Below are 25,317 nucleotides of genomic sequence, written 5' to 3' on the forward strand. Positions count from 1 at the left end.
ACTGTAAATTCATTTATGAGGAATGGAAGGCAAAAATATCTAGAGATACAGAGCCTGTTAGAATCACAACTTGAGAAGATTTCCTTCTTAGCTGCTGCAGTTATCCTGAAGGCTGCCAAAAACCAATCACAGATTCTCCAGTTTGGGCTGCTGCTCAGTGATGGGCAGAACGCAAGAGTTCCTAATCTGCCTTTGGCAAAAGCTCAGGGGAACTCTAGGTCCTTGCCCAAGTGCTCCTCTGTGATCCTAATAGAGCTTCTGCTCTCACCAAGTCTCCCAGCTGGATGTCACCTCAAGAAATAAGCTGAAAGAACAAGCACAAACTGGCCTCTATGCTTATTAGCAGCTTTTGTGTTTGGGATTTGCAGTTAGGCTGCTAACCATGTGTGTTACCATGGAGAAGACAAAGAAATTGTATTGGACCTTTCACATCCCCAGAGTTGTTCCCTTTTAAAGAGCAAATAGAAGTGTAAGAACATTTTATCTGCACTCAAGTAAACAGCATCAGAAAACAAACTTTTCTGTTGAGGCAAGACTCTGGTCTAAACTTTGCTGTCTTGTAACCAATATAGTTCTACCAAAGTCAATTCTATTTTACTACACCAGGAATAAAATTGGCTTGGTTTTTTTTTCCCCACTTTTGGCCTGGAAATAAGGTAGCAGGGGAAGCCAAGCTACACACCAGTGGTCAGCTGTAGAACACACATCGCTCAGAGATGGCTTGGTGCAGTGCCCCTCGGCACTTTGGGCTGGGTTGGTTATTCACCTTGTTTTATTAAAAGGCTTTAACAGTTCACCTAAATCACTACAACCCCCTGCCCTTCACCACTGAGAGATGTGGGGATTGGGACTTGCAGGTGCGGGTTGCACTTTCGCACTGAAAAAGCCTCTTCTGCAGGCACTCCTGAGTGCTGCATGCAGAGCACAGCTCCTAAGAGTGGCTGGAAGTCTAGGAATTAATTCATTCACAGATTGAAATGAGAAGGCTGACGATGAGAGATTTGGGCAGCTGCTTTACACATAGCTCTTGCTGAAGCATTTCTCCTCTTACGAGGAAATCTGGGATCTTTGTCTCTCCCCGGAATACAAAGTGACTTTGCTGCTCCCGTGAGAGTGCAGTGCACTTCCCTGAAGAGACCAGGAGTGAAACAGCCATGGCAGAACTTCAACCCCCCCCTTCCCTGGCCAATACGCTGGACAGGTACAGAGAGGAGCAATGCACAGTATGAGGAGAAACTTGCTGGCTGCTGGGGCAGAAATTACTGACAGATCCCTGCCCTCCCAAATACCCAGCACTGAGTAACCGGCGTGGGAAGAAGAATGAAAAAAACAACTTCACACCAGCGCCAGCAACAGCATCTGGAGTGAAACCCACTTGGCGACCAGAGCTGCACAGAACTGCTGACTCGCTGAAGTGCCGCTGCCGCCAGGGCTGCTCACCACGGCGGGGCTCGCCTCGGGGGCGCCTCGGGGCACCAGAACGGCAGGGCAGGTCCCCGGCAGCAGGCCTGTGTCAGGGAGAGGGCCGATGTGCATCGACGTCCTGCAGCAACAAGCCTTCCACTTGGGCACCAGACAAAGGCATCGCCTTGTTATTCAAAGGCATCTTTCCTTTAGGCATGAAAGAAAACCCCACACTCAATTCTCCTGGAACCTGCACTCTGCCTTTCTATTTCAGACAAGAAGGCTGATTTCTCTTTTTCTCCTGATCACTGTTACAGCACTGCTTGCGTGGTTATTACCCTCACAAATACACTTTTACCTTGCATACGTGAGATCTGAAAGCAAACCCAACCCTTCAATGTCACTAATTTTTAATACTACTTTCGAGGGGCTTCAACCAGTCCTGCTTTTTAGTGACACCACTGCAAGACACGGCAAAAGATGCAGACTGCAGCTCTTCCCACCTCACCACCTCCATAAGGATCTCTTCCCACAGTGGGAAAGGATTGGAGTTTATGACCTGCTGCATCACCCGAGAGCACACAGCTGACACGAGGCCAAGCACAAATGAACTCAGTGCTCACAGCATGTCAAGCAGAGAGGAGACACAGAAGGTAGAAGTGATCCACCACCAATACAAGGAGCAGCAATGCCCGGGTGAGTGCCATCGGCAGCCACTGGCAAGTATTTCTGGAGGGGAAAACCCGCAGACCTGAGGCAGGACAGAGCAGAGAGGCCAGACAACCGGCAAAAGGCAGAGAGCAGGGATCTAAGCCCAGCGCCGGGACTCCTGCTGCTGCTTCTGGGTGCCCTGCCGATGGCCGTGTTGCTGTACAGCACACACACCTGCACCTGCTGGTCCAGCTCTGCACATAGCAATTACAACCCTGCAAAGGCCCACAAGGGGAAGAGAAAGTTTCTTCGTAAGTACCTGAGCCTTTCCTTTCTCAGAAATTAGCATGTTGAGAATGAGGCACAGAATGTGTCTTGATTTTGAAGGGTTTACCCTGCTGTGCTCTCAGGTGGAGATGAGCCAGCCCTGATGACATTCCTTCCCTTGAACAAACTCCAGAGCTCCTTTTACACAAACCCCAGACTGTCACAGCCCTAAGGAATGCAGCTCCCCACTCATTTCCACACTCATTCTGAAGTGACTGACCTGCTGCTACCTGCCAGCTGTGAAAATACACCCAGCTTGGGCAGCCCTTCCTCACCTGCCTCCCAGGGCTCCTGCATCTTCTTTAGACAGAACTTCACTTAGATGAGCTGTGCACACAAAGTTTTTGGCTTTCCCATAGTGGGGATAATAATGATTTAACAGCCCAGCTAACTGGAAGCAGGCCAGAATTGCCCAAACCATTCCCTTCTGTGAGCAGAACAATCAGCAACACCCAGATGAGCATTGTGCATGCCAAACCACGCACGACCCAAATCTGCCCAATTTGACAAAGAGCTACCCTGGCATCCTGATCCAAATGAGCACTGACCAGCTGTGAGCTGAGGTGCTGCTTCTGAAGATCCATTTTGCTGCTTCAGCTGACCAACACAATGCCCAGTACCCAGTACCATCAGAAAGCAAAGGCTGAACTGCTTCTCAGCCTGAAGTAGGTGCAGGTGAAATCCAAAGGGCTTTCACCTCTTCTGCCGAGACAAGGGTAAGGATGGGCAGCACGAAGAGAAACACACGCAGAAGCACTGGGAGTCAATACCACAGCTACAGCAAGAACACTGCTCTGGGGCTTTGCCACTTCTCACAGCACTGGAAGAAGAACTGGACACCGACTCTAACAAGCTGTTTCCCGCTGGAGAGTAAATGTATACTGCCAGCAACTCGGAATGCAGGGGTGCAAATCCTTTGCCATGGAAATGGAGCCGTGTGCTCTCGACAGTGCATCACTGGTGTGCCAGCAATTCTCCACAGGCGCCTGCCGAGAATCTCCTGCCGCTACGGAAGCCCCGGTGCCATAAGAGGCAGGCGATCAACACTTGATGGCAACGTGCCTCTGCACAGCACTGCTGAGTGAGGGGCCTGCAGACAGAGACTTCTCCCCAGCCAAACCTTCGCTCTACTCCAGGCGTGGGAATACAGCTTGCCCTTGCTTCACGGCCAAAGAGCCTGTCCTTCCCTGCTGCTGCAGCGTTCTCACCACTTGCTCTAACGCAGTTGAGACAGGCCTAGCGAAGGCAGCCAGAAGAGATCCGCACATCGAGGCGCACCGTCAATCAGAGCGCGCATGGAGCCACCAGAACATCAACCAATTCCAGCACGCCTGGTGACATCTGAGCCAGAGCATTCTCCTGTGGGCCACCGCTTTGCCTCGCCTGAGCTCAAACAGGCCACGAACCTCACCGTGCATCAGACTCACAATGCCTTGGGGCACAACTTTTTTCCCACCATCTGCAGCATTACTCTTGGTTGTCCACTTTGTGCTTGTGCTGAGGCATGCAGCTTCTCCCCCAGTGCGAGGGGCGCGGGCAGAGCAGCCAGGTGGTGCTACAGTCACCCATGACACTTGGGCTTTCATAAAGAGGATTTTTGCTTTATTCCAATAGAAATAAAAAGGTTATGGAAAGAACTTCTCTTCCCTTCTGCATATCTGCATTTCAAATCTTGCAGCATTGCGCTAGGGCATGATCAGAAATCACTCCAGCAGAGCAGAACAATTGCTTTAATCATAGTTATTGCAGCCTACCTCGAAGTTAAATACAATTATTAGAACTTAAGGAAAGCAGCAGTCCACAGCCCTCAGGTGTCAGGATTCTTCACACAGCATTTCAGGGTAGAGGGCCAAGTGTTGTTCTTTTTGTTACTGAGCTTTTAAATACAGTGAGAGCACTTAAACTGTAAGCCTACTTTAGAGCACTCCTTATGAAAGGGTTATTTCATTAGCTCACTAATTAAAATTATGCTTATTAATTAAAGGGCTGTGAATGAAAATCTACATTCTCTAAGCGATGTGAGAGCTCCAGCAGCATTTCTTTACACACTGACTTTTCCTGTGTCACCATACAGGACTCAACACAAAACCATACTTTGACTTGCTTAACGTTTAATGATCCCACAACTACATCATCGAGTTTATGGATGAGATAAAGGCAGATGCTCTACACCTTAGGGATTCTCCTTTGCACTCCCAGGGCAGCCAGAGAAATTCATTTATTGTCTTTCTCATCATCTCCTCCCCTCCCACCATCAGCAGCTGCTTTGTCACAGGCTGCAGGCACATCCAAACATCAGTTGCCGTGGCTGTGAGAGCAGCTCGAGTTCTCACACCTCCCACCACCTGCAACAAGGGACTTGTGCAGGTATGAAAGAGTTTCCAAGAGAGTCCCAGCCTCAGGAGACATGGCACAGCACACTGTCACCTTCAGCAGGAAGTTAGTCACCCTGCTGTACTTTAAAATCACTCCAGACACTTGGGTATCTCTTCCTACAGAATTAGCAGCACTGAGATCGGATCAGGGGAACCAAAGATCACCTTTTACACACATCCAAAGGAAGACTAATTTCCTCTTCCTTTTTAAAGGAATCTGGCAGAAAGCATGAGGCACTCCTGCTGGAGTCTGCTCTCTTTCCTAGACCTGTCTCCAGCATCTGAGGACCCCAACTGGAGGCTGTTTTCTCCCAGTGGTGCCAGCTGGTCTGCTTGCAACCCGGCCTTGCAGAGCAGTGCATTTTAGGAGTGGTACCTGATGTCACGTGCTCTAGAAACAGCAAAGCAAAGTCTCTTCAAAGAGATTTTTGAAGCATGACAGCCAGTGGAGCAGGAAAATGTCCAGGGTGTGAGTAGCTTCAATCAGTTGACTCACATCTCCCGCAGGCCCTTCATTTTACAGAGGGGAAGGCTGGGCAGCTGCAGGGAGCTGGAGTTCGCCATGCGTGGCTTGGAACCACCAGGAGTGAGCAGCTCAAGTGCCTGATTGGGAGAGTAGGTTTGCACGAGTGGTGCAAGACGAACTGCGTGGGCTCAGAGAGTCTGTGACGATGGGAGCCAGGTTAGTCAGGCCACGGAGCAACGTTTCTCACCCCGGGGCAGGGCAGCGTGAAGATGGAAGATAGAGAGACGTGTATCTGCCTGTCCATGCTCCCAGCCCGGCACAGGCAGGAGCCGACCCTGCCCCAGGCCAGCACACCTGGTCAGCATCGCCACCACGAGCTAGCTCAGCGAGCAGGGGCTGCACCTCACCAGTGTCCAGGGCAGCAGCTTCTGCGAGTCACCGACTCAGGAATACATTTGTATACTGTTTTCAGCCACCTGGGGGTCATCTTCATCTCTGCTACACAGCTTGAGACCACACATGCCCTGCTACCCAGAACAAGAGCCCATCAGGGGCTGGTAAGGCCTGCTCAGGAGCTGTAACTCAGAAACACTTTCCTGCTTCCTGCTGCAGGGAGGATAAATCCCTAAAAAGACCGGGGAGCTGCTGTGAAGCTTTACAGGCCAATTATCTCTTTAGAACTCTCGAGCTCTTTTTGAAGCTCTTTCAACTGTGGGACTACATAGACAGAGATGCACTACTGGGGAAAGAACAAAAGCATGTTAGAGAAGCATTAAGAATGTTTTGTCATCAAATTTTGTTCTACTTGTTTAATATTTAGCACAAAGAGCACCAAACAAGAGCAAACTCTGTTTAGCTGATATAAATGGAATAACAAATTGTTGCTATCCCTTGTAACCCTTAACCTTCATATATCTTGAATTAATGAAAGACAATTCTGAGTTCTAGAATCTTTTGCCTTCTAGAATGATGCAGCTGAATAGATCTGTGGTAAGCGCCCTGCACACAGCTGAGCAGCTACAAAGACTCCTGCTGCAGTCCAGCTGCCACTCAGTCATGTGCTACCGAAAGGCGGCTGTTTAAAGGCAGACTGTTTAAAGGCAGAGTGAAATCACGCCTGGGGAAGCCAAGCACAAAGCAGGCCAGCAGGGCTTGTGTCACTTCTGTCAAGGGACAAGTTGCATCCTGTGAAAACGAATCCTTTAGCTTTGAACTGCTGCAGCCATTGCTGCTCTGAAGACTCAAGGATTTTTGGGTCAGCAGTCATTGCCATGACTCATGGAACCCTGAAGTTGGGTATCCTTGAAAACTGCACTCCCAGACCCTTTCTCAGCCTGTCCTAACTAGTGCAGCCAACAAGAACAACAACCCTGCGAGGCTGCGCTGAGCTGCAGAACAAGCAGCATCTTGCCTAACTAGTGTTTTGCAATCTTCCTTTCAGCTGCTATCCTTACCTTTCCCACACTGATCAAAACACAAGCAGCTTCTGAGAGAAGCCTTTGCAGCAAGGCATTTCCAAAGGCAACTCAAGCAGTACAGGGTAAAGCATCTGCAGCTCTGGAAAACTAACTCTTTCTCCGTTTTGTATTCCAGACACTTCTGAGGCTTTTAGCAGCTCCTACAGGATGCCCACTGAAAAAACTGAATGGTAGCAAACTTGGGAAGCTCTCTGACACTTTAGAGATGGACCTTTACATAAAGGTCCAAAGGAAACACACTTCTCCAAAGCTGCTTTTAGCTCTTACTTCTATTGTTTGTAAAACATGGGAAGAGGGCAATTCTTTGCTTCCAAACCTTTTTGAATCACAGATTTCAGCTTCTTCCCTAAACACCCTCATCTAATGTCCTACATGTCACTAAAAATCCTATAAAGACACTGCTGCGGCTGCTGGAGTCATCTGCCACTCTAAGCACCACAACAGCCTACAAAACTCCAGACCCTGTCAGTGACTAAGTATCAAAACTAGCCAGGAGCCTGCCCCTGGATGAAACTGTCTTGTTCCTGCATAGCCCATCACACAGACACACCGCAATAAAATGTGTTGCTGTCAAAGAAACAGAAGCATCTTCCTACAAAAGACTACAAAAACCAGAGGATTAACTCTTGGCATGGGCAGGAGTGGCCAGAGCATTTCCAGGAAGGAAGCAGGAAGTCTGGGAGCCTGCACATCACAGAGAAGTGTGGATTTGATAAGAAAAGGGGCACAGCGGTGCCCAGCTGCCACAGGTATTTGAGTCCCACAGTCCGGTACTTCTGACTGGGACTCTAAAAATCCTGAATACCCTTCATGTAGCACCAAGCCCCACCGCATATCTCTTCCAAGTCTAGGCTTAGTCTTGGGTTAAGAAGTCATTGTTGCAGGCAGCTTCAATGCAGAATTGCTTTAAACCCAAATATCAAAAGTAAAGTGTCATCAGTGCTGGGATATTCTCCAGGCAACTGAGGCAGCCCTACAGTGGATTCCACCAGCAACAAATAATACTTGGGTGTGATGCTAATGAGTTTACTTTCTGTCCTGCAGCTTCTGCAAAGGTCCAGCTTTGGTCACAGCAGCCTGGAATGGAATGGCAGGCAGGGTCTGAAGCAAAATGAAACGTGAACATGTCAGAACAACTCACTGGCATGTCAGTGAGGTCACTCTGCTGCATCTTCCACATACAGGATAGCTCAGGACCATGACTTTTTACGTCAGTTGCTGTACTGAGAAGCCTGTGCAACCAGAACAATGTGCAAAATCAGCAGCTCTCGTTAGGGATCCAGCTAAATGCTGGAACACAGAACCAGTTGTTCGGGTTTTCCCTTCTAAGTGTTGGACTTGATGAGCTTTGGCCTTTCACACCTCTCAGCAGAGACCTGGGTCAGTTAAGACATTTGCCCAGAAAACTCTCACCCTTTCAAGCATACAAAGAGAGCTTTCTTACGTAGCTTTTAAAGCATAATTCATGACACTACAGTCGCGTGGAACTTGGTAGTTGTTTCTTTTGGCTAAGTGTCCTCTGACTTTCAGATAACCTGGAGACTGAAGCACTCGCTTGCCTACAGCAGGGTCTCAAGCAGCAGGCAAGGACCTGACCCTTTCCTCAAGGCAGCAATCACAATTGTTAAATGGAAAGTGACCCACTGTGATCTGAGCTGGCTTAACCTAACATGTTCTATTGTTCCACTTGTTTAAACAAATCTTTCAGCAAGTGCCATTTGCCTTAGGACTGGTTGCTCCAAGGACCCTCCCTCTGATGAGCTCAGACCAACAGCTCATACTCACAAAGGCTGCACAGCACTAAAGGAAAGACACCAACCGTGTTTAAACAAGGATTCAGGGCTCTGCAAACCAGGAATGTTGGGCATTCCCTCCTCACAGTTGTGACCACTAACATCTCAGGCTGCATCCCTAAGGAAAGACTAATCTGCTCCACTCCAGCCCGAGGACAGTGTCAGCAGCCAGCAGACCCGGTCACACGGCGCTATGAAATCCGTCTCCACGTCCAGTCCCGCCCTCACACACACCTCGCACTTCACTACATTTGAATTGCAGCAGTTTTGCCTGGCTCTTGGCTCCGAGTTCATTCCCATGGCCGTGCTACGGCTTGGGAAAGGTCCCAGCCCTGAGAATAGGGACACAACAGGTAGGTGGAAACACTGGGAATGCTTAGCAACTCCTTCGTATTTTGGCCTCATCCTTAAACTCCAGAAAAGAAACATCGGGAGAAAAAGGAAGAGAATGATGATGTGATTGAGCAGAATGTAAACAGTAATCTGGAAACAAAGGGCGATGCAATTTGTTGCGTAGTCACACAACATTCCTCTGGGATGTGAAATTCACCGGCAGCAGTTCCGCCCACTTGGGAAGTGCAGCTTGAGCAGCTGCTGGAGCTACCAAGCCTTTCGCCTTCTCTGCCAGGATGGGAGCAATGTGGCTGTCCAGCCCGTCCAGGATCCTCTGCTTGAGTTTGCCCATGATCCTCATTCTGCTTGAGCAGACCTCTGCAGAGCGAGAGCTGAAGTTTGTGGCTGCAGTAAGTAATTCGCTTTGCATTTCTGTGTGGGGAGCGCAGGGAGCTTGCTACAGCTGGCGACCGGGCAAGGTGTGCAGCTGCTGTGCTGCTCTGGCTCACTGAGTTTAGAGACCTTACTGCCTGTCACAGGACCAAAGAGCCTCTAGCTGAGAGAATGTTCATCTCCTAATCCCTAGGCATTATTCCAAGTCAAACAAAGAGCTCAGCTCTGTGACAGGTGCACAGTGCAGGGGATAATATGTCCTCTGAGCTTTCCTGGCATGGTCTGAGAGCTGCCGGTGGTGGCCTCCCCTGCACTTGGGGCTGAAGCTCATGAAGCTACAGAAGGTACCACAAATCCATAAGTATTTTGTGTTTCAGAATAACTGGACAGGCACAGCAGTCCACTGAAAAACTGCAGAGAGCCTTTTAATGCAGAGCTGTGAGGCAGGTGCTGCAGTCACTGCAGGCAGGCTGCAAACAGGCTGCAGCCAGGTTCTGCATTGTTTGTTTTAAACTAACCAGGTGCTGCTTTAGTGTCACATTCCCCAATACCCCAGGTGAAAGAGATCACTGCAGTGAGACAGTTCAGATGGTGACAGCTGCATCACAGTCCTTTCCATTCTAATTCCTTTCTTTTCATAGCATCATAAAGTGGTCTGGGCCAGAAAGGACCTCCAAAGGTCATCTGGTCTAACTCCTCTTGCAGTCAGCAGGGACATCCTCAACTTAGACCAGGTTACCTAGAGCCCTGTGGAGCCTCACTTGATAAGTTGAGCCTCACTCAGTAAGTTACACTGCTAAAGGACACTTAGCCTAAAGATCTACTTCAGCCCAAGGTCACAGCAGTCAGAACTCACATTTACAACCAGAAATTTTCAGATCTTCTCCTTCTACCTTTCTCTGTTTCAGACATTTTGAGCACAGACAGATAGCAGACAGAAGTACTGTGTCCAAACCATAGCACCCAGCCCTAGATTAAGTCGTTTCCTCTCTAGTTGTCTGTTGACTGCACTGTAGATGTGCCCCTTGGAGAGAGGCCAGGGCACACAGGAAAAACCAGTCCCTGCTGCTGAGCCATGCTGCTCTGCCAGGCTGCGTGCAGCAGGCACCCAGCTCCAACTCCTTCACATCCCCTGCTGAGCAGTGAACTTCTGTGGTATTCCAGCAAGAGGGAGAACTAGACGCAGTTCAAACCAGGCAGTCAAGCGAGCCTGGGGGAAGGCCCTCCGTGCAGAGAAGGCTATTTGACTGAAGTGCTGGTTTCACCCCGAGAGTTACAGGACATGCACACCATTGCAATCAGCAGCTTAGCACATCTGTGCAGCCACCTTCCCCCCAACACAAAACCTAGCACTTGATTTACTTATAGTTTATCACAAGTAACACTAAATAATTGGTGAATTTCATTTGAGCTGCCTTCCTTTTAACCCAATACCTTCCCTCGGACTAACCAGCCCAGCCCAGCAGCTGTGCTAGGCTCATCACCAGCACATCCTGCCCCACAGCACACCTGTGCCTTCAACTGAAATTTGCCTGCTGAGCTCAGTTTGATTTTTCATGGCAAGACAACTGCTAGCAGAAACAAACAGCACAGGAATTGGCCCCAGAACATTTCACTGATACAATGGCATGTCATGAGGGTATGGCTATAGTCAAGTCTAGAAGGCACCTCTCTGAGAGAATTCAATGCCACCTTCCAGCTGTACTCTGTGAGTTGCTATGTTTCCATCTGGAGTATTGCTGAATGGGGAAAATGCCTCAGAACGACTCTTGAAAACTTTCTTAGCAGAACTGCACAGTATAAAATACATCTGTGGGGAAGAAAAATCACACAAATGTTCCCTTTCTCCCACTTCTAGAATTATGCTGTGCTTTGAGCTGCTCCCTCCTAATGATTCCCATCGTTATGCTGATTCCAAGTATTTTGATTATTGGCCACCATTCCCTTTGGCTGAAAAGCACTGCTTCCTGCCAACCTGTCGAAATGCTATTCTAATTTTCTTTCTCCATGTAACATTAGCCTTCACCACAATTCCTGGGCACTGAATTTAAACTAGACAGGAGAAGCAAATAGGGCATACTTAGGACCACTGGTACTCAAGGCAGAAGTGAAATACTGATTGCCTCTGCATAAAGAAGTCTGACCTGTAAGTTCTGCCTCCTCACAGGCACTCATCTCACCCACCATAGAGACAAAGGTGTGGTGCCTGGGGTTCTGTGATTCACCACATCTTTCTTCTTCTAACTGGGGACAGGAACTGTTGACTGAGCACGTAGCTGTCTGTCTAACCAAGCCAAGCCATTTGAAACCTTGACTGAACGTGCTCAGCAATTCTGCATCTATGGTTTCCCTGAATTGGCATCCTGACTGCTCCCTTGGTCTCCAGTTTCTTCATCCCTAGAGCTGTCTTCAAAATAAGGACTATTTTTGTTTGAAGTCCCGTCTGTCAATAAATGTGTCTGGAAGAGGCTCACTATTATTGAGAGACAGATAATTCCTCATGGCAATTCTGAATGAAGATGTTACATACACCCCTCAGGTTGTGTTCTTGGCTCCCCCTCTGCTCCACTGCAGTTCGCACCTGACAGCACCAGGGAAACAAATGCTGGCCAGGGTCTGAGCCATGTGCTCATTCTGATCTGAAGTGGTCACCCCCACAAAATCACCAAAAAAAGTCACCAAATCATGTCTGAGCTGTACGGGAGCTGAAGGAAGTGTTTGGTCACATCCACTGCCTTTGAGAACTGAGCTGAGGCATTCAGACAGAAGTGCTGAACTGAATATGCCAGCCGGTGGGCACTGCCGGGGTACGTTATCCTTTGCCTTCCCTTCCCTTTTGATCTCTAGTGTCGTCTCTGTACCTTCTGTGATGCCTACTCATCCTGCCACGTTCTATGCCTTCTGAAAGGTCAGGAAGGCAGCCTGTAGGCCAAGAGTAATAAAGGCTGCAGCAGACATATTTTTTAATTAATCTGAAGGATTAACTCTTTTTTACTACCCCCAGCTGCTGAGTGTTGAGAAATACCTTTGAGCAGCAAGGCAATACGTTTTATTTCCGTGGCAGGAAGAGGTGTTCTAATGAAACAAGCTTTCAAATACACAAGGCCTCCTTAAAGCTTTACATCACTAAAAAAAAGCCTCCTAAAACGCAGCCATGACTGGACTAATTAGTCTCTCAGGTGACATGGTTGTTCATAAGGTCACTGCTCCGTTTCCGTCTGCAAATGAAGCAAGGTCACTTCTAGAAGTGGCAAGCAAGGAGGTTCGAGCACAAACAAAAATCTCTGGGCAGGGGTTCTGCTCTCAGAAGCACTTGTTTCTCTCTTGTTACTTCCAGCTTACTGTGAACATTGGATTGATGTTACTGTGTAGAAGGTGCAGAAACACAAACAAGGCACTGACCTTCTCTCAACTTTCTTACTTCTCAGTAAGTCTTTGTGTGGACTTGGGGAGGCTGTGCTGCTCTGGGGGAAAGAGCAGCACCCTCTGCTGTTTCCTTTGCTTATGGCAACGAAGCCAGAGAAGACTTTTTTTCTTGACATCTCCTTCTCCCACATCTATCTGAGTATCTTCTGATCTTCATCTCTGCCCTCTCACCTCAGTTCAGGTTCAGTGCTGCTCTGTTCTGACCCGTTGAAAGTTTTTAGGAGTTAACTGTTGTGCCAGTGAAATGCAACACACTGAGGGTTATGCTGAAGATGATAAAGCAGTATTTAAAATCTGACCCATTTTCAGCGACTTTTCACTGCCAGCAAGGTGTATCTACTGGTTACAGGCTGATCCACTGCATACTGCCTGAAAAGCAGTCTTTGAATCACATCAGCTACTCACAAAGATGCTTTTCTGGGGAGCTGGCTCATTTAAGAAAGAATGCAGCTCTGGTGTAATTGGGGATTTAACCTTCATTCTTCAGAGACATCAGCTTGCCCAGCAAAGCTAATGAATCCTACCTGACACCTGTGTGTGGCAGCATGTCAAAACACCAAGGAAAGAAGCAGTGACATAAATGTCCTCTTCACTCATGTTCGCCCCATGCCATTGAGTCAGTCACCAGGCAGTGCAGCTCTTTACCCAGGCTCCTGCTCGGCACAGGTGCACTGCCAAACGATTAGCAAGAGGCAGCTGAGATCACACATTAGTCACAGAAGGCAAGTGCAGAATTAAAAATGGCAGAGAAGCAAAGATGAAGTATCCAAGAAAGATTTCATGGACTATTTTGCTGGCCATGTTTTTCTTCCTTGGAAGAGTGCAGTTTCATGCTGATTGGTGTGCTGGCCTTAATGGCCAACAGCCCCCACTGGTTTGCTGGGACACACTCGTCCCAGGGCGGCCATGTCTTCAGCCAAACTCCGCCAGCACAGCAGAAAGATAAAAGCAGCTTTTCACACGGCTCCAGTGGCAATAGCTCCCCTAGCAAACCTAGTCGTCTACTGCAGAAAGCAGAGGGAGAAATCCAATTGGATTTGCTCCAAAGGGCAGCGTTTCCCAGCTGAAGTACCTGCTCTAGCACACAGGAGGGTGTCGGCTGTCATTAAAGCATGAAGCCACGCTGCTCGCGTTTGCTTGGACAAACACAAACACCCAGCACCTCCCCTGGGGGAGCGGCAAACTGACCAGTGTGTGCAAACCCCTCCGGTGCTTGGCCAAGAGTGCTGTGGGTAATGACGCTCAGGCTCTTTAGTGGGGAGATCTCCTGGAACTAATGCCATCTCCTAAGCAAATGCACCATGCTTCCGCACTGCCACCTGCTTCATTTGCACCAAGGCAGGCACCTGGCTGCTCATCGGAGCACTGAAACGAAGCAGGGCTTGCCACAGCTTGGATCAGCATCCCTGAGGACTGTCTGGAGCCCTCTGAATTTGTATTCCAGCATTTCCTGCCATGTCAAACTTTTCTAGACTTCATTTTTCTAAACCCACTTATTGCCACAGGAGAGTAAGTCAGAGTTTTTCTAACCATTTGATTTAGTGTTGGCGTTTTCTGTGGGCTGGAATAGAACCAGAAAAAGGCTCATGAAAGATTTCTTTTGTAAAAGCCATATGGCTAAGTGTCCCCCATTGATATCGCCCATGCCGCAGCGTCTGAGGCAGGAAAGTCACCAAATGCTTTCTTCTTCTAACAGAAAATAAATCCTGCAGACTTTCAAAAGTGTTTTCCTATGCCTATGGACAACTATTAGCAAACATTACATAACCTAACAGGGTAGATGTTTATACTTCTTCATCTTTCTATTCTGGAGTGATTGAGGAATCAAGCATAAGCCACAGGTGTATGTGGAATTGCTTTTAAAGATACTGCTCCGAAAATAGCAGCCACCAGCATTCTCGAGCCAAAGGAATGAAATGTTCCTCTAAGCATGTCAGACACCGACTGGGTGTCCAAACCTCAGATCTCTTGTCTAGGCAGAAGCAGCATAAGGTGTGCGTGCCCTCTAGCTAAGTCCCTGACACAGAGCTCTGTTGGTGGTGTTGCCCAGGTTTTCCGGCACGGGGACCGAACGCCGATCGTCACCTTCCCCACTGATCCGCACAAGGAAAGTGAATGGCCCCAGGGATTTGGACAACTCACCAAGGTACGTTGGCTTGCTTGGAAAAATTCTGTGTGCCCCTGAAAAGGAAGTGGGCAGCTATTTTTCTGTGCATTAGCCATCCCGGGGTCCTGCTGACTGCCGTAAGCCATGGCCTGTCATTCACAGGCATTTTTTCAGCCATTACAGTGACAGATCTCATGTTAGCAATCATCCTCCCCCAGCTGCCAGCAGTGCAGACAGCACCGCCGAGCACCAGCAGCTCCAGAAGCAGCTCCAGAACCACAACACTGCTTAAACAGTTTGTGTGGGACCAGGCTCACTGCCTTTCCTGGAGCAGATGAAAGGATGGAACCTCAGCATTTCAGAATGCATCACTCTCTTGTGCCTAGGCAGGAGTGTGTCTGGTAAACATTCTGGATCACCTGCCACACGTACAGGGCATTGCAGAAATGCCTACTGCTGACTTGGTTGCTGACTGCTGAAAGGAGAGCAGAAACCTCACACTGCCATTCTGCAGTCACTCCAGCCTAACGGTGATCTGTGTGCTTGCCTGGCAGACAGGGATGCAGCAGCTTTTCGAGCTCGGGCAGTACACGAGGAACAGATACTCCAGCTTCCTGAACAGCACCTACAACCGGCAAGAGGTACGCACCACAGCAGCCTGCAGGGCATCCCTCTGGCAGAGCAGAGACGTGGGCTTGTTCCGGACAAAAAGCACATCACTATCATCACTTCATCAGAGGGAAACTTCAGGGAATAGAAAAAACAGTTCTGAAATTCAGGCAGAAAATTAGGCTGAAGTCTAACTTTCAGCTCCCATGATTCAGTTCAGCCACCCGATGGGCCAGGCACACACACTTCTTCCTGTGCAAGACAGGTCTGTCAGCTGCTTGGTGTGCTTGCCACATGGGGAAGACACTCCTGCCATTGTGGTCTGTACCCAAGGGACGAGTTTGTGGAAAGGCACAAAAGACCAGAGCTTTGGCATCCTTCCAAGAGAGGCTTCTGGCTTCAAGTGCTTCCATTGCTGAGTTGTAGCACACAGATCACCGAATTGTAGAATCGTTTAGGCTGTAAAGATGCTTTAGTAATTCCATTTATGGAGGCTAAGGGGGGCCCTAGGAAGCTGAGTTATGGCTTTGCTGCTTTGCCTTCATGCAGAAACATAAAACTGAAGCCAAGAAGCTAGGACTGATGAGTTGGGTAACATTTCCTGATTATTTTTATTGTCTGCTTATAACTCTTTGCCATTCTCTCTTCAGTTCTACATCCAAAGCACGGATTATGATCGCACCATTATGAGTGCCCAGTCATACCTTTCTGGCCTCTTCCCACCAACCAGCAGCCAGATTTGGAACCCTGAACTTCTCTGGCAACCCATTCCAGTTCACACTTTGCAGAAATCCACAGATCGAGTGAGTACTGGCTGGACACTTCCTATGCCTTAAACTTTCCCAGAAGCAAAAGAGGGAGAAGGGAGAAAAAAGCTTTTAAAATTATTTTGAGTTCAATCTAACAGAAAACAGCAACTGCAGCTACTGGCTGACAGGTATGCCACAGGTCAGCTGAAACGGCTGCCTGAAAATCCTCCTCCTATAGTTGCAGCCCACCTGAACTGTCACCCCCATTGCCATATGCCCCAAGGCACAGCTCCAGCATTTCTCCTGGCAAGGACACTTCTGGACAGTGCTCCAGGGGAGTCTCTCACACATTTCCAGAGAAAAGTGCTTTCGTAAGCAGCAAGTAGCAAGCCAGCCCTCCCCTCCTCGGCAGCTTTGCTCCGTGGTTTACTCAAGGAATACAGTTGTCACCAGCCATGGTCATGACCTCGCAGTTCCCTATTCTGGGAGCACTTAGGCACCCTAATTACAGAGGAGAGCCCTTTTATGCTCAGTGCTACACAAACGTTTGATGAAAGCCTAGCACTTGCCTTGTGGCTCATAATGAGTGCAGGCCTGCCCACGTATTAGGTCCTGCGGGTGCTGTACTGCACCTATCTCCCTCTGACTCAGGTTTCCATTTTAATGCCACTGGCTGCTGGAACGAGGACTGTGTAAGGAACAGTGGAACAAGGACGAGACGCTACTGAGTGCAGTGACAGAAGGGCTAACTTCATTCTGCCTTTGGGGACAAAAGCTGGCTGTAGGAAAAGGTACACCAAGCCCCTGCTAAATAGCTGCCTGTCCAGCCACCCACATCAGGAGATGGGCTCAGTCCTTAGGGGGTGCCTGCACCTTCCTCCCCCTGCCATTACTCCCTGCTTGCTGCACAGAGAGCAGGGCTCCACACACACAATTAAGCACAACCTGTGATGCGACTGCAAGCTGGACCCTGCCCCTCGTCAGAAGGGAATGAGACACCAGGGAAGGTTCCTTCACCAGAAAGCCAAACACAGCACGAAGGTGGGCAGAGCTTTGGTCAAATAAACCCTCACTGCCCTGAGGGGAATCACTGAAGTGCAATGCCCTGCTTGGGGAAGGCAAGCTCGTTTGCTAGGCACCTCTAGCACCTCATCACTTCTGCACTGCTTCAGGAGCTGACACTGCACCCAAACACCTCTGAGGCAGCTCAAAGTCATGGTTAAGTATGCAAACCACCCGGAAAAAATGTTGTTCCTTTTGTTAATACAAGTAGCGGGTAGAGGTGTTTTAAGTCCTAAGCAACACGAAGTGGGAAATTGAAGCCAAGTAGAGTCTACTAAAAACCTTAATCACGGTTCATTTTTTCAGCCACTGAGACCTATCAAGACCTGACAGACAACAGTACTGACTACTGCTTAATGAGGCCAAAGGGAGTGGTTTCATTAATTACACACAGAGGGAGATAATTAAGCCACAGAGCAAGAGAAACATTTGTCCTTGTGTCATTAAACAACATTCCCCAGTTTCATGCTGTAGCTTTGAGCCTTCACGCTTGGGTGTGCTTCAGCTAGAGAAGAAAGGGAGCCCTGGCATGGCAGTGCAAGTGTGCTGGTGTCTGTGGATGCCTGCAAGCCTCCAGCTGCTAAACCCAAAAGCAAAGAGGCCACCACTCTTTCTAACAAACATTCCATCAGCAGCACCAGGAGATCTGGAAGTGTGCTGATTAATTCCACGTCTGCTCCAAGTTTCACTTCTCACGTTTCAGAGGCTGCACTTTCCTCTGCCTGACTGTCCACGCTTTGATGAACTCCAGAACAAAACACAAACGTCTAATGAATTCCAAAGCAGAATACAGCCATACACGGTAAGACAAAGCAAAAAGGAAAGAGTCTGAGAAGGGAAGGAGTTCAGCTGCAGAAGTTAGAAAATTGCATATTTCCTTTTGCTTAAGTGCAGAGAAAACCCACAGCAAGCTGTGAGGACTCTCTTAGAGCCGAAATCTGGGCCCACACCAAAAGCCTGTTTGCTACTTGTGTCTCATACTTCTCTGTGGTTAATCTCCACCTCTCTGAGTCTAACAGTCGTTTCCTCAGCTACTCAGAGCTGCATGAAACTCAGGTTCACTGACCTCTACACATCTCCCAAAGCCATTTCTGACACTGCTGGCCCAGCTGCTTGAGTCAGCCTCACTCACCTGCAGTGGGAGGTGAAGGGTGACTCCACAGCTATGCTCTCAGCTGTGATATGAAACAGTTCACACAGGAGTAAGGGATGCTAAAGAGTCCTTTTATTCTTCCATGGTGGCATACAGCAAGAATCCACATGGGAATTGTTGTGGAACTATTACTTTGCTGTTCATCTCCCCTTCAGTGGCAGAAGGAAAGCCTAGCTTTCTTTTCAAGTTCTTTTTTGCCTCATCTCTCTTTAATTTTCTATTTTCTCACCATCTCTTTTTCTCATGCTTCTTTCCCCTTAGTGCCTTCCTATTCTTTATATCTGAAGGCTTGAGATAACTGAGGTAGCCTCCTGGAGCAGGCAGAAAAGGGAGAGGAGAGTGTAGCAGAGCAACTGCCAGACTTACACATAGCAAGGCTGACAGAGAGCAACGTCTGAAACAGATCAGTAGCTTGAAATGCTTACCAAATGAAATCTGCTGCTAAAATCTTCTGCTACAAAGGTTCCACCTGTGTAAAATCAAGTAGCGCCGTGCTGCCAGGCCGGGTGCAATGACTCCGCATGCATCTGTGTTTCATTTGCATTCACTGTTTCTGATATACTCTTCACTTTGTTTTCCCCAGGACTTTTTACAAACAGTGGCAGTTAACACGGGGCTTGAACTAAACCATCTTAAAATCCTGGACAACTTCCAGCTCTGGAATACATATGACACTCTGCACTGTGAGGTAATTATGAGGCATTAGAGGCATGGAAAGGATGGAGCTCACTTCAGCCACAGCAATGTGGTTTCAAAGGAATAAGTTGCCTTCTCCATTGCATTATTCTTAGTTTTTAATTTGAATCTAAGTTCTGATTTAGTGCATTGGTAAAAGATAACCCCAAAACACGGTTTACAGCTTGTAAAACTACTGTTGCCATTTGGTGTTCTATCCTGAAGCACTGGTACCAAAATCTGTTCCCTTTATTCCCTCATTTTCCTTCCCAATATGCTGCTACAGAATTCTTTGAGTGTGTTGGTTAGGACATATTTTTAACAGGAAAATGAAATTATTTGCTTTACTCTATCAGCAGGCAAACATAAAAATACTTAGATGTTGAAAAGGAGAAGTAAGAACATGATCTATCAGGTAGAAAATCAGATGATGATTGCTGCTGGTGAATAAAAATGGGCTGGCCCCGAGTGTGGGATGTGACTCCACTTGCCTCAGTCAGTATGGGCAGCACACAAAAGCTGCTCAGGCGCCTGCACCCTGTAGGACACTGCTGCTCCTACAGGACTGGAAAGCAACAGGGGTCTGGAAATGGCTACTGATGGAGCTGCTGTCTGGGCAGCTGTGTGGAAGCAGGCTAGGTGATAGCCTGAAGACCCACAGGAAAGGAAGAGGACACATCTGTGGCCTCTCACACTAGCAGAGCAAAATACACATCTCTATGGTAAGCACACATTGTACCTCCATGGATCACCTTCAGACAGCTGTTCCCCTCCGCCCCTTCACACATATGATTCCCACACAGTGTGACTGGGGGCATGCTGGTGAGTGAAACTGCCCCCAGCAGGCCTGCAGGGCAGTCTCTGACAAGAGCAGCATGAGGCTAGGCAATGGGGTGGCACAGACCAGCAGAAGGAAAACTGATCCCTTCGTTTCCTGTTCTTTTCAGGACATTCACAATTACACCCTCCCTGGATGGGCCACCAAAGATGCTATGGACAAGATGGAAAAGCTGGCAGAGCTGGCCTTGTTATCACTGTTTGGCCTTTACAAAACAGAAGAGAAATCACGGCTGCAGGGAGGTAATGCACAACTCTCGGGGAGGAGGAGACGATGACTATGCAGCAGGCTGCCACCTTAGGCACGCAGCACTGCGCGTGCAGACCCTGGGTTTGGAGCTGTGTACACTGGACTTTTCTAGAGTCCTTGGGCACAGCAGTTATGTCCTCTTCCTCTAAATGGCAGAGACTGTGCTACAGGAGATTTCTGCTGCCCTCACCTCATGGGCTCTACAGTATCTCTGGTCTGGAGAAGGAGAACATATGGTGTGTGACTTGGGACTAACCAGACTTAACAGATGTCTTCTGTGTAGTACCCAAAATAGTTTGCCTTTTTGATTTCAATGCAAATATTAAACTTCATCTTATTCCCTTTTTTTTAAGGTGTCCTCGTGAATACTATTTTAAATAGCATTAAACAAGCTGCCAATTCTTCAAAACAAAGGAAAATGGAGGTCTACTCTGCAGTGAGTATTTTCATCTTTCATTAATTTTGCTTTGATTGTACCAGTAAAAGACCCTTAAAGAGAACAACCAGCATCACCTTGCATGCTAAATGAAGGAATAATCTGATGTGGTTCAGTTCAGCTAAGAAACTGAACAGCAGCCAGCACAAGAATGCAGCAGGAGCACAGATCTCCCCTCAGTTTCAAGCTGTACTTGCTAGAGAAAACCATGTGTGTTGTCATCCATTTCCCTGCAGTCTAATGGTGCAGTTTCTAGAAGGTTCATCTTTTTCCATAAGTGCTCCCAGAGACGCTGGCACCTAGCAGAACTGCAGCTGCACCTCCAAACCCTTCCTCTGCTTGCAAAAGCATGATACAGCTGTGGATTCTTTTGGCTTTCATCTTAAAGATGAAGAGGGCCACTTGGGTCAGACCAAGATCCGCTTAGCTCACTCATTAGCTTGTCCCTAACGATGGGCAGCAGCAGAGCAGAAGGAGAACAATGCCAGCATAGAGTGTTGCTTCCCTCGGTACAACCTTCCAGAAACCTGTGCCTTAGCGACCTCCTGAGAGAGAATCTGTCTGTATCTTTAATAGCTCTTGACAGGCTTCCTTCCCTCATTTATCTGGTCACTCTTTAGGTGCATTTATACTTCTGGCCTCTGCAGCATCCTGTGGCAATGGCTTGCATGTTAAAAGGAAAAATGTATTCCCTGACGTTTTTTGTTTAGGCTCAGATTTAACTCCTTCCTAGCACTTCTCCTGTGAGAAACAGGGAACAGTCATTCTTTATTCACCTCTTCTGAGGCACTCATCAATTTGCTACCCTCTGTCACACTTCTTCCATCTTCCCTTTTGCAGGACAGAGTCCTACTTCAGTCTTTCCTCATACAGAAACAGCTCAGCACCTGAAATCTTTCTTTGCTGCCTTTCCTGCATGTTCTCTAGTCAGTCTATATTGGTTTTGAAAAGGAGGAAATGCATCCAGATTTTCCACTGCTGCTTTAACGCCTTAAGGCCAAGTAGAGCCTTATTTTTGAAACTCATCTAACTTACATTGTCTTAATCTGACCTTGGAACAAGAAACACTCCTGAAGGAAGGAGTAGCACAAGGCACTGGAGAACAAGATTTATTTCTTAGACCATGTCTTTCTTTCTCCCAGTACCTTTGTCTCCAAAACACTGCCACATGGTGCAAGACACAGGCTGCAGTAACTCCTTGGAAATGCCCCCTTGCTGCCTGCAGTAACCTGTTAAGGCACTTTTCCCAACGGTACATACCTCAATATCATTTTATGGTCATCTTTATGCAGGTGGTTTTTTGAGTTCCACTCCCTCTCTGCCTTCATCTCATTACTCTGCATTAATGATATTTGACTTAGCTGTCTTCCAGTAATTAATTTGTTTTGGTTTTTTTCCCAATAGCATGACACCACAATTGGGGCCCTCCAGATCGCTCTCAATATTTTCAATGGCAAACTGCCACCATATGCTGCTTGCCACTTCTTTGAACTCTACCAAGAAAGCAGTGGGCAAGTATCTTCTAAACTATGCAAGAACAAGGAGTGTTTGAAATTCTGTTCCTCTTTCCACCAAAATAAGGAGATAGGAGCTCATTTTAGAGTGATAGTTCACTGAGCAGTCCACAGGCACAAAGTTCTGTCTAAAGCAGGAGACACCCTGTGTGCAGGATGTGCATGTACCTATCTGCTCTGAACGACAGAAGAGCTGAAAACAGGTCTGAGCAGATGGCAAGCAATGCTAAAAGGCATTTTCCCAATTCTTCCAATGGTGGCAACATTTCCAAACCATCTCATAAATCTCAAGGAAAAGCAGCTGGCTTAGCAGCACCTGGTGCTGCTGCCACTCAGGAGCCTTCATGAGACCTTTCGAGTTGACTGGTGACCTGTGCACTAATGTGACCAGCTCTGGCAAAGTAGGCTTGGCAGATGTCCTTCACAAAGCCTCCATTCTTGAAGAACAGGTTCTAGAGTAAGACATTAGAGCCTATTCCCAACATCACATCTCCAAACAGGAAACCTTCTCTTTAAGGACCTTCCTAAATAACCCTTTGAATATTGTCCCTCAGGCGATACAGCATTGAAATGCACTATCGGAACGACTCCTTGAGGGATCCGCATCTACTCACCCTGCCAGGATGCACCTCTCCTTGTCCACTCGAAAAGTTTGCTGAGCTAGTCTCACCTGTAATTACAGAAAATTGGTCTAAAGAATGCGGGAAGAAAGACAAAACAAAAGGTACTGTAACAGCTCTGTATTTTCTACATAAGACAGGGAGGCAGAAATTGCATCAATGGTGTCAGACTTTCTACGTTTCTCACAACAGACACATCTCCCTTTAACAGGAGTGGATCAGCCTTACTGTGTGCAGGGAATGGCAGCTGGCCCACCAGTGCGAAGGCTGTGCTCTTATTACCACACTCACATAAGGAGATACCTAGAGGCCACAGCCAGAAGTAGAGCTCCACTTGTGGAAAATGTCAGGCAGAAATATGGGCATGGGTGCTGCACAAGTGGTCCTGTGTATGCTGGACACATCAGACCTTTCATAGACTCAACACAGTAGTGGCCAGCACATGCACAGAAGATTGATGCATGCACCCAGACTGAAGCACATGCAGAGAAGACTAATGCACATGCACAGGAGACTGATGCAACCTGCACAGAAGACTGATGCGTGTGCACAGACTAACGCACCTGTACAGACTAATGCATGTGTACCAATTGATGTACCTGCACAGACTGATGCAGCTGCACAGAAGACTGATGCACATGCATAAACTGATGCATGTGCACAGATTGATGCACCTGCACAGACTGATACCCTCTGTGCATTCCCAGGGCATCTGTTGCATGTCAGTGAATGCAGGCCACATGATCCAGCCCAAAATCTGAACCAATTGTAGCCCTTTTTCTATGGCACACATCTGTAATGAGATGGTTCTCTCTGTGTCCCAGATGACACATACCTGTGCCTTGCATGAAGTCTCTGCTGCTTTTTCCCTTGACAGACATTTTCATCGGGTTCGACGTCGCTGTTGGGCTGTTGTTCATTCTGGACCTTGTACTGCTCTACCTCCTGTACCACTATGGACGCTGCAGGGGCAGGAACGATTACCAAAGCATCTAACAGGGAGGAAAGGAGATGAAAGAGAGAGAAGACAGATAGCAAGCCATCCTTTTGTTGCTTATATGCATCAGTTTGCTCTGCCCAAACTAGTCTCCAAAAGAAGGTGAAGAACTGAGCTATCTGCAGCCGAGCACCTGGAAGACTCCACCAGCTGCAGGGAGAACTACTGCAGGAATGCATCCTGCCTAGGAAGTTACTTTTGACTCCTGTTTCCATCTGTAGGTTTTTCACTACTATTAGTCACTCTTTAATTAGTAGGGTGAAGGGACACTATTGCCTATGCTTTTTTATGTGTATATTGCCTATTCCCATTTAGCCTTCTGCTTCTCTCCTGCCCTGCTCAATGAATCTTGCTTGAAAATCACAGTCTGCAATGATTTCCTTACTTCTTGTGTTGGCTGTTTTGTTGATGCACAGGAAAACGTTTTCAGCCAGCAGAAGCTGCAATTACTGCATGAAAAAGAGTCATACCAGCACTTGGGCACACTGCTTCTGCAGTTATTCATGAAAAGCTTTGACCCTGGCCTTTAGCTAATTAAAGTCTGCAGCCCGCCTCTCACAGGAGCTACACTACTACAGCTCCCACTGAAATTAGTAGACACTGAGGGGAGCTCTCTCTCATATCCAGGCATCGAACAAAAAGAACTTGCTCAGTGCCCATATCTTTAGTAATAAGGATAAGTAAACACATTAAATCAATTTTCTGTGGCTACATGCTTTCCTATTTTTCTGAAGTCCCAGTCATGAACGATCCTTTGCTCTGCATCTCTTTTCTGATGCATCTGTTCTCTGTTCTGCTTCATGTCCCTTCTATAATCTGCTTTCTTTGAGCCACTCTTACAATAACTCCTCAAGCTATCACTCCGTTCATCACCTTTCATTTTAATTTACAATAGCTCCTTTAACTCGCCCCTTCTGTTAGCAAGACATGCACTGAAAGTAAGAAAACAGCAGTTCTGCTCTCTGTATGTTGGTCTCAACTGTGCATTACATTTTGGCTAGATTGCATGCTCCTAAGGGCAGGCAATGTGTTTCCATAATTGCTCTCTAGTATCATAAACTAATACCTTAAGCAGCAATCGTGCTGTACAAAGCACTGCCTATCATCACGTTTCAAGCACTGAATGAAGGTTTTGTTAGCCTGTAGTCCTGCAGAGGATACTGTGAATTACATTACCACGGAGAAGCCTTTTTGAAAATCAAGTCAACGACACAGACAGGTGCCAACAGCAGGTTCATCCCAACAGATACCAAGAGCAATCATGTGCTCAAGCCAAAGAGTGCTGCTGAGCTGCCGCAGGCTAGAGAAGGAGCTGCTTAACTCAGGTGTAGTGCTCACATCAGCGTGCGTACACTGCTCCTGGCCTGACTTGGACCCACATCTGTGGGCTGCAACCCAGTCAGCTGCCACTGATCAGCCCTCAATATTACAGCTGTGGACACATTTAAAGTATTACTGATTGGATCCATTAAATAGCATAAGCCTTGTGAGAATACAGCACTTCCCTAATGTCATTCCACTTTCTTGCAGTAGCAGCTACTGAGGTGCCCACATTTTGAGTAAGTATTTCCCACTCAGTAAAAAGCTCTCATTAGTATCCCTGATACTTCCCTTCCCTCTGTTTCAGGAAGTGCCATAATCAAGTAATGTACTTGATTCTTA

The 25,317-nt window shown here is 47.7% G+C and overlaps 2 protein-coding genes across 3 annotated transcripts in view; one reads left to right on the forward strand and one right to left on the reverse strand.

Annotated features, from left to right (window-relative positions):
• CPNE4 (copine 4) overlaps positions 1-25,317 on the reverse strand; it is a 180,352-nt gene that overhangs the window by 142,165 nt on the left and 12,870 nt on the right. For both annotated transcript variants that reach the window (XM_064169833.1, XM_064169830.1), the window contains exons 3-4: positions 23,494-23,650; positions 22,653-22,708 (exon numbers count right to left, since the gene is read on the reverse strand). The gene's annotated coding sequence lies outside the window, so the exon portion shown is untranslated. The remainder of the gene's footprint in view (positions 1-22,652; positions 22,709-23,493; positions 23,651-25,317) is intronic.
• ACP3 (acid phosphatase 3) lies at positions 9,124-24,018 on the forward strand. The gene is made up of 11 exons (XM_064169835.1): positions 9,124-9,237; positions 14,697-14,792; positions 15,308-15,394; positions 16,013-16,165; positions 17,877-17,975; positions 18,910-19,014; positions 19,949-20,081; positions 20,442-20,524; positions 21,929-22,035; positions 22,593-22,762; positions 23,536-24,018. The coding sequence occupies exons 1-11, from the start codon at positions 9,124-9,126 to the stop codon at positions 23,652-23,654; spliced, it is 1,266 nt and encodes a 421-aa protein (XP_064025905.1). The 3' UTR covers positions 23,655-24,018.

This window comes from Pogoniulus pusillus, chromosome 32 (assembly GCF_015220805.1).
Source record: "Pogoniulus pusillus isolate bPogPus1 chromosome 32, bPogPus1.pri, whole genome shotgun sequence".
Classification (NCBI taxonomy): domain Eukaryota; kingdom Metazoa; phylum Chordata; class Aves; order Piciformes; family Lybiidae; genus Pogoniulus; species Pogoniulus pusillus.